The following is a 9,227-nucleotide window of genomic DNA, read 5'->3' as shown; positions in this document are numbered from 1 at the left end:
GACCTTGGGAAAAAGGCAAGTTGCTGAGGGTAGGGTCTGTTTGGTGCCGTGACGGAGAAAGTTACAAAGTTGTCTGCCACCTAAGAGCCACAAGGCAGGGAATGGGTCTAGGTGACAGGGTAGCTGTCGGTTTTCAGACATCAGCTATCTGCCTCTTGTCCTTGTCCCTCTCCTCTCCGGTGACTTACTGTGAGGCTCAGGATGGCCTTGAACTAAAGGCCAATCTGCCCACCCAACTTTCAGAGCTACCAGCTTCTTGCATCTCTCCTCCCTGGGGCCTTTCCACAAGACTTGGCACGGCCTTGAACTGAAAGACCTGGATAAATCCAGACCCCTCCAGCTGAAAAAATAGAGCCAAAAATCTAAGCTGGGAGAGAAGAATCAAAAATCTAGATTAGCTGTTTCAGTGACTCTGTTTCAGGAACTAGCTGAAGATAAAGTCTGATCATAATCTTGAGAAACAGGGAGTTACCCCCTTGTGATTATCACTGGTATTTTCGGAATTTTATGGTTTCTTCCCTTAAATACTCCTCCCAGCTACTTGGGGTCAACTCTCTACCCCTATGTGGGAAATGAGTTTTGGCCCCAGTGCACTGGTTCCTGTCCTGTCAATAAACCTTGTATGATTGCAGCAAGGACAGTCTCTCGTGAGTTCCTGGGGGGTCATGCTATCCTGAGACTTGAGAGTCTCCCCGCTCCAGAGGTCTTTCAGAACTAATGGCAACCCACCTCTCCCAGCCGGTTAAATGCTAGTTATGTGTCTCTACATCGTCCTACCCAGTTCACTGCCTCTCAGGGAGCCGGTACTATTATTATTATTATTTGTTTTTTCAAGACAGGGTTTCTCTGGAGCCAGTATTATTTTTGTGTTATGCCTAAACTAACAAGCAAAATAACTTTCCAGCTCTACCTGCACCCCAGGTCTGTAGCCTACATTCATGCTCCTGTCTCAGCAGGTAAGGCCCACAGGACTAGCTGTGGCCCCGACCTCAGCCTCCCCTCCTGCTCTCTAGCACAGGTTCCTTCTGAATACTCTTCCGGAAGGTTCCTTTCGGCAAACCACCTGGACATTTTGGCTAAGTCCCTGTGCACACAATGCTTCTGAGCGGTGGAGAAGTGGGATCAGGCTGGACTTAGAGTCCTCAGGGAACCCCAGCTAGGAGAGGAAGTCAGAGGACAACACGGAGTCCCTGAAGCCAAGTACCCCGTGGTCTTGCAGCCTGTGTCCTTTCCCCTCCTTACACAACTGCTGGGGAAGGAGCTAAGCCTCACCTTAAGCTTGGAAAAGTAGAACTGGGTAAGGAGTCACGTGATGAACTGCGGACGCCCTCTCCCCATGTCTCCCTAGGATGGAGAAGCTGGGGGCTCCCAAAAGCTATTCACTTTGCCACACTCCCCCTCATATTGAGACATCTGGAAGAAAAAAACTTGAAGAAACATAGACGACTTGTTGACAGCTGAGGCCCGGAAAAGAAAGGCTTGGACCCCAAGCCTAGTGCACCCTGGCTTCTCCCTCCTGACCATGCCTGGGGACTGCCATGGGTCTCCTAGGAGTTGGTTTAGTCTACAAGGTGACACTGTCTTGAGGTGGTGAGGGGTCCTGGATCACAGCTGGCAGCCTGGTGTAAACATGTTTTGTGGTCTCGGTTACAAAGATGTCCGCATACCAAGCTGTCTGTCCTCTCTCTTGGGACTGTTTATCTGGCCTTCTGGGGTATAGGATTACAGGATGCCCCCCAAAGTGCACACGTGTGTGTGAAAGTGTGGGTGTGTCTGGGGTTCTGGGCAGATGCCTGCTTGGGTTTGCTCAGAGAACCCAGGTTAGACAGACTTCAGCCTAGTTAAGTCCCTCAGCCCCTGCCTTAGCAGGGCCACGACTGTCAGGGAGGAACACAGGCGCCAAGATGGGGCTGCTAAGACATTCTGGGAGAAGACAGAAGAGCCTGTGGATGGAATTTGGGACTTCTTCACCAGGAAGGTCCTGGCCTCGGATAATGTGGGGGTAAGGAGCTCCAAGGCCTAGGTGTAATGCTTTTGGAATGGACTTTGAACTCCTAAACCTCCCAAAGTCAGGACCTCAAGCTTCAAGGTCCTTTGTGGGAAGGCTAGGTGGCCTGCCCAGTTCCTCCTGAGTGAAAAACAGCCTAAAATGCCAGCTTCGTTCCCAGAAAACGACTCTTGCTTCAGATGAAGAGCAAAGACAGCCACATTCGATGCATGGTAGGGAGCCCATTCCTGTGGCCAAATACTTGAACCTCACAAACCCAGCTCCAGGCGACTGCCCGGACTAGCCCCGCCCCCTTCATGCCCCGCCCTCCAAGCTCCGCCCCGTCCCCGGCCTCTCTCACCCTCCACCCCCGCGCCCCTAAGTTTCTCCGAAGTTTTCCGCGGGCCCCGCTGAGCGCCCCGCCCCTTGGCCCGTGACGCAACAATGGTGCAGCGCAGCGGCCAATGGGTTGCGGCGGGGGCCGGCAGCCTGAGCCAATGGAGGCGGCGGCCTGTCCCGCGGTGTTGCCCGGCCCCGGCCGCACTGCGCCGCCCGCCGCCCGCCTCTGGGCCGCACCGGCACTAGCACCAGCACCCGGAGACCCGGTCGCGGTGAATCAGAGTGCGGCGGGCGCGGGCGGCGGCGGCTCTCTCCACGTCCGGCATCGTGGGATCTCCGTCTGCTCGCCGGTGCACGGACGGCGCGCTCCGACTAGCCGCAGGGACAGGGTCGCGCGGCTTGGTGAGTCGCCTGTCCCGGGCGTCCCCGCGCGCAGGTGCAGCCCCGATCCTGGCCATTGGCAAGCAGACACTCGGGCGCGCCCCGGAGCCGCCACGGTCGAGGTCGGTCGGTCCTTGCCGGGAAGGGTCAGGGAGGATCTGGCCGGCGGCCCAACCTCCAGTCACGGAGCCGCGGCCGTGACTCTGCCCAGTGACGTGGGGCGGCCGAACTTTACGTAACCCACCCTGCACCCCACGCGTGCCCACACAGTGCACCTGGGGCGCGGGGGCCCAGGCTCGGGAAGGCGCTGCAGTCATGGCATCGCCCCAGAGGGGCGGCTGCCGCAGCCCACTCCCTAGTGCCCACCTCTGCAACCCAATTACCACGAATGGTCGTGATACACAGTGTGTGGACAAGGCCCACTCGCCGTCCCGTGTCCCTTGTGACCTAGGGCTTTACCCTTGCCCGAGGTGGCAGGGCACTTGGGCCGGGCTAGGTTGGTGGCCAGGGGCTAAGGCGGGGTTTATGCTGGGGTCTGCAGCGTCTGGAACGCAGCAGACCTAGACACTTATCCTGGCCCAGCCTGACTTGGTGACTGACCTTGGACTAGCTTGTCCTCTGTTGAAAATAGGGTGGCGGTACTGGCCTCATGTGAATGGACCCGGCGTGAACTGCAGATAGTAAACGCTCCGATCCCTCTGTTGACTTCATCTTTTCTCTCCTCCCAGGCGCTCATTCCTATGGGCAGCAAAGTGTTTGTGGATGAAGGACCAGAGCCACTCCCCTACTCGGGCTGCTTGGAGCACTGGCCGCCACGGGCCACCACTTTTTTGCTGGTGAGGAAGCTGGGGTCTGGTGCGGCAAAGTGAAAAACCACATCTGTAGAACCCAGGGCCGCCTGCAGGAACCGGGTAGGTCTGTGTGAATGAACAGTTACATCCTTGACCTCCTTGGAAAGAAGCTCTCAAGGGTACTCTGCTGGGGGCCAAGGTAGAAGTGGAGTTGGGGATAGGTTTGAGGCTGGATGAGTTGGGCTCCGCTGCTTGTGCTATGGGCATGAGTCTTGGGTGTCACATGGATTCCTCTTTATTTGCAGCTGGCGGGACCTGGCTCAGCTGTGAGCAGGCACTCTTCCTGAAGGTCCCAGAGCTGCAGAGGGTTGGGAGACTTGAAGGCTCCCGCAGGTCCAGCCTTTTCTAGCAGAAACTAGAGAGACGGGGTGCAGACGTCGAAATTCAGGCATGACTCTGGACCTAGGAGAGAACAGAGCTGGGGGCAGTGACTAGTAGAGGCGAGGCTGGTGATAGGAAAAGGGGCTCTGACAGAGGCATCAAAGACTTGAGGGTGGGTGCCATTTCTCAGGCTGAGGGAGTTGTGACCAAGGCTTCACTTGGCTCCTTCGCCCCACAGGTTGGTCTGGGTGGTGTGACCCATGCCTTAAGGCCAGGAGACTCCCAGAGACCAGCATGCCATGGGACGCCAGGCCAGGACGCAGTGCCAATGGCGCGCCCGAGGGCGCGGGCTCAGCTCGTTTGCGGGTGCAGAAGCAGTGCAGGAAGTCGTCCTTCGCCTTTTACCAGGCAGTGCGCGACCTGCTGCCGGTGTGGCTACTCGAGGACATGCGTGCCAGCGAGGCCTTCCACTGGGACGAGCGCGGGCGCGCCACCGCCTATTCGCCGTCGGAGGCCCTGCTGTACGCGCTCGTGCACGACCACCAAGCCTATGCTCACTACCTGCTGGCCACCTTCCCCCGGCGCGCCCTCGCTCCACCTAGTGCGGGTTTCCGCTGTTGCAACGCACCGGGACCGCACATAGCTCTGGCGGTGCGCTACAACCGTGTGGGCATCCTGCGGCGCATCCTGCGAACTGTGCGGGATTTCCCACTCGAAGAACGCATGCGCCTTCTGGACCGACGTGGATGCAGCCGTGTGGAGGGTGGTGGCACGTCGCTGCACGTGGCCTGTGAGCTTGCGCGCCCCGAGTGCCTCTTTCTGCTGCTTGGCCATGGAGCTTCTCCAGGCCTGCGAGACGGTGGTGGCTTTACACCATTGGAGCTGCTGCTGCGCCAGCTGGGCCGGGACGCCAGCTCAGTCCCTACTGCTGCTGAGGCCGCCTCTGCCACCGTCAACGCTGCCACCTCCAGCACCACACCGCCTGGGGAGCTATGTCAGCGCCGCCTGCTGCTGCTTGACCTGCTGGCACTGTACACCACGGGGGGTGCTGCGGGCCCAGCTCGACGTGAGCTATTGGGAGACCGGCTACGCTGGCAGAGGCTGCTGGGTGAGGACAAGTTCCAGTGGCTAGCAGGGCTGGCGCCACCCTCCCTCTTTGTGCGAGCTATGCAGGTGCTGGTCACCACCATCTCACCCGGCCGCTTCCCCGAGGCCTTGGATGAGCTGCCTCTACCACCCTTTTTGCAGCCATTGGACCTCACAGGCAAAACCTAGACTCAAGGGCACCCTTGGCATATTTGGGGACAGAAGTATTTTTGAGAGTATTGTACCCAGCACTTTACATATATGGATCTCTGACTGTACAGAAGAATCTGCCTGGTCTGTCGCATGCATTTGGGCTAGGGCTGCCAAGTTAGGCAGGCTCTTAAGAGAGCCTTGGCTCCTCACTGTCCTGCTCAAGTGCACTGGCTCCCTGCTCAGCTAAGGCTATGGGTGAGGACCTAGAGTCCAGGGGAGGTGACAGCTGACCCAAACAGGAGAGGAGCGGGGACAGAGGGTGGGGACTGAACGACTGAGCGAGAGAACAGAATGTGCTGAGGCGAGAGCACAGGCTTGTGCAGTACTGACCTGCCCTGTGTGTCAGCCTCATGAATGGCCCTTGGAGTTGGACTTGATTCTGTGTCCAGGACGAGCAAGGCTGAGCAGGCAGCTGTGACAGGAGTGGAGAGGAGGAGCCAGGCCCTGTGTGTGTGTAGTATCTCACTCTGAATCATAGGTTTCCCCACCCTGGCTGGAATTGGCCCTGTCATCCCCTTTTGCCCTCAGGATTGGCAAGTGCTCGCCCTGGGCCTCTGAGCTCAGCTCTGGCACTGCACCTGCTCCACCATGGGCTGAGGGTTCCCAGCATTCTGTCCCATCAGGACCAGGAGTGCCTTCCAGGCCTCCTTCCCAGCCCCAGGGATGGGCTCCTCCCCCTCTCGCAGTGGATGTCGTGGTGCTTATGGGGCTCAGGGCTGGTTGTCGTCACCCTAGGCGAGCTTCTTGGCAGGCCTGGAGAGCTGGCTTTTGCTGGGAACTTGTGAAGATTGGGGGCTTGTTATGAGTGCACCATCATCTTTCAGGACTGGGGAGGAGGGCCGGATCACCCTGCCCAGGGATTTCGCTGGACTGTGAAATTCAACCTCTGTGGCGTGGGCTTGTGGGCCATGATGTACTGCCAGGAGTAGAAGCCAGCAGTCCTCTGTATTGGCCAGCCTGGCTGGGGCACCTGCTGCTCAGTGCTCCTGAGTACAGCATGCCTGGGGGTGGGAAAGTCCGGGGTACTGGACCACAGGAGGGAGGGTGGGGAGAGCCTGGCTGGCGAGCGGGAAGGGCCCTAGACCTTGCTGCCTCTGTTCTGGGCCCTACTATTACTGCCAAGGGATTTCAGGTCATTTCTCAGGCCTAAAAATGTGACACACACCCTATCAATTCCAGAAAGTGGGACAAGAAGTTACCGGCAGGTACTGATCCTACATCTAGATCGGAAGCTCTACTTCTGCCTAACTTGCTTCTCTGGCAGTTGTGGGTGATAGATGCTAATGTCTTCCCCAACTCCAGGTTTGGTCCATTCACGGTTAGTCCCCCTGGACTTCTGGGAGGTTCCAGGTCCAGATTAAGGATGTCATTGATAGCCGGGCGGTGGTGGCGCACGCCTTTAATCCCAGCACTCAGGAGGCAGAGGCAGGCGGATCTCTGAGTTCGAGACTGGCCTGGTCTACAGAGCTAGTTCCAGGACAGGCTCCAAAGCCACAGAGAAACCCTGTCTCGAAAAAAAAAAAAAAGCATGTCATTGATGGTGGTGTTTCCTTATTTACAGGACGGGAACAATGGCTTGCAGTAGCTCCTGGGTAGCCTAGAAAGCTGGGCCCCTGTTGAGAATGTTGACTTGCCCTCGTGTCTTCTTAGCCCAGTGCCCTTTGGGGTCTGCTGGTGAGGGCTAGGTGCACCTGTCTCCTTCAGGTAGACAGACTGCTGCTTTGTTGATGGCCTCTCCTGAGCTGCCTGACCTGGAGGAGGGGCAGTGCACTATTTAGGCCTTGTGGTGGCATCAGGGAAGATGCAGGGTGGAACCTTGTGGGAGGAATTGGCACCATAGGGCTTGGCTCATGGTGACAAGCACATAGGTGTCATGGTAGTCACCATTGCTGATTGGGCCCCAGCTCCTGTGCCTTGGGTGGGTACAAAGACAAAGACTCACTTGGGACACTGATTTGGTGGGGCCTCACTACTGGGAGGTGTGGAGAAGCCTCACCAGCCTCCTCAGAGGAAGGCCTGGTTCCTGTTCCAGATCTGTCACAACTGCACTTCCGGGAAGCAGAAGGCCTGGAGAGGTGGTGCCTCTCTGATAAGCACAGCCTCACTTATCATCGGGTGGTAGTTTCTGAGAGCGGAAGGGTGGGTGGCCCCAGCGTGTGTGGCTTATCTGTCCCCTAGGCTCCCCAGCCCCAGGAAGGGCCACCTTGTTGGATGTTGCCATCCAGGCCATGAGCTTGCGGTACTGAGCAGATCTGGAGGGGGCTATGCCAAGCTCTGTGCTGACATCCACTACCAGCTAGTAGGAGGTGATCACGTCTGTTCTTCCCCTTGGTTTATTTGCTCGCTTCATGAATTTCACCTTTCACCAATATATCCTGCCCCAACAAAATGTTAAATGTGTCCCCAGGAGATCTGTACCACACCCCAGTTAGAGAATTCACGAGCTAGATTATCTTGCCCCTTTTGCCTGTTTGGAAGGACAGAAACTGAGCCACAGTGAGGCTCATTACTCAGTGCCTCCTCTGGACTTGGAAGGGCAGGCCTGCCCTGGTGCTGTGGCTTGCTGCCGCCTCCACCCTTGGCTTGTGTCACTTTCCACATCGACTCCATCTGCTTTAACCTTCACTTTGTTTCTGTGCTAGTCGCTGCATGGGCGATAGGTCTTTACAGACAAGGTGGCTCCCCAGGAGGCAGGAAGGAAGCACAGGCTGGAGTCCTGTCCACCAACTGCAGACCACCACAGTAGTGCTTGGCTGTGATTCCAGCACAGAGGATCAAGAGTTCATAGCCAGGGGCTGGAGGGGCTCAGTGCGTAAGAGCACTGGCTGCTCTTCCAGACCCATGTTCAATTCCCAGCACCCACATACAGCTTAAACAGTCTGTAACTATCTCCAGGGGATCTGATGCCCTCTTCTGACCTCAACTTAGACACCAGGCACACATGTGGTGCACAGACTTACACACATACACCAAATACAGCTGGGCATGGTGCTGCACACCTGTGATGCCAGCACTCACCGGGTGGAGGCAGAGTTCAAGGTTATCCTTGGCTATGTCTCCAGTTTGAAATCAGCTTTAGTTATGTGAGACTGTCTCAAAAGATTATCAAGGTCAGCCTAGGCTGCATAATGAGTTCTAGGCTACTCCTGCCCCTCTCTGTTTCAAAAAAGTAAACATCAGTAATTGGTCCTGGTGCCACGCCCCCACCCTTTGATGACTGGCTTTGACTATAAAAACTTGAGATTTGACTTCTGCATGATAAAACACAAAGGCATCAATTTGTAACTTGATGAGTTATGACTAATGTCTACACAGATGTAACCACTGTCCCAGTCAAGGGGGAAGTGGAAATTTCTACCTCCAGTGAAATCTAGACATTTAATTTTTTCCTGTCGAGGTGGCTCAGTGGGTAAAGGTGCTTGCCCCCTAAGCCTGGAATCCTGAGTTAATCCCTGGAACCTGTGTGAAGGGGAAGGACGCAGGACTGACTACACAATGTTGCTCTCTGACTTGTGCTAGCATGCACATCCACACACACAAGCACAAAACATACAAATGAACAGTGGGATTGTGGGGGAAGTCCATGCCTGAGCATGGCTAGGCCCCTGTGGAGACACACTGGTCACACTGCTCACTGCTAGCTGCCTACCCAAGCAGCTTGGTGTTTTCTTACAGAGGTTTTTTTTCTGGGGGTGTGGTAGGGTGAAGGACAATGCTGGGGAGGTGGAACCATACTATGCCAAGTGTTCCACACTGAACCATCCCCCCACCCCACAACTCAGTATTTTTAAGATCATCATGGTAGGGGCTGTAGAAGTAGTTCAGCAGTTAAGAGCACTGGCTGCTCTTCCAGAGGACTGGGGTTCAATGCCCAGCACCCACATGGCAGCTCACACCTCTGTAACTCCAGTTCCAGGGGACCTGGCACTCTCACAGAGAAATACATGCAGGCAAAACACCAATGCACATAAAAATAAATCATTATAAAAAGTCACATGGCCGGGCGGTGGTGGTGCACACCTTTAATCCCAGCACTTGGGAGGCAGAGG

The 9,227-nt window shown here is 56.3% G+C and overlaps 1 protein-coding gene across 3 annotated transcripts; it reads left to right on the top strand.

Annotated features, from left to right (window-relative positions):
- Positions 1-2,513: 2,513 nt before the first annotated feature.
- On the top strand, positions 2,514-5,243 carry Ankrd9 (ankyrin repeat domain 9). 3 transcript variants are annotated; one of them, XM_005343565.2, is made up of 3 exons: positions 2,514-2,728; positions 3,436-3,618; positions 4,118-5,243. In XM_005343565.2, exon 3 carries the CDS (start codon positions 4,174-4,176, stop codon positions 5,152-5,154), a length of 981 nt encoding a protein of 326 aa, XP_005343622.1. In that variant the 5' UTR covers positions 2,514-2,728; positions 3,436-3,618; positions 4,118-4,173; the 3' UTR covers positions 5,155-5,243. The 3 variants fall into 3 exon arrangements, with proteins under 3 accessions (XP_005343622.1, XP_026638748.1, XP_013207392.1); XM_026782947.1 differs by lacking the exon at positions 2,514-2,728 and adding an exon at positions 2,748-2,829; XM_013351938.2 differs by lacking the exon at positions 2,514-2,728 and adding an exon at positions 2,857-3,203.
- The last annotated feature ends 3,984 nt before the right edge of the window (positions 5,244-9,227 follow it).

Source organism: Microtus ochrogaster, chromosome 1 (genome assembly GCF_000317375.1).
Source record: "Microtus ochrogaster isolate Prairie Vole_2 chromosome 1, MicOch1.0, whole genome shotgun sequence".
Taxonomy (NCBI): Eukaryota; Metazoa; Chordata; class Mammalia; order Rodentia; family Cricetidae; genus Microtus; species Microtus ochrogaster.
This window is presented reverse-complemented; position numbering and strand designations above follow the sequence as displayed.

Bases quoted from the DNA above. Each gene is read 5' to 3' on its own strand.
- Ankrd9 (XM_005343565.2), top strand. From the start codon at position 4,174: ATGCCATGGGACGCCAGGCCAGGACGCAGTGCCAATGGCGCGCCCGAG.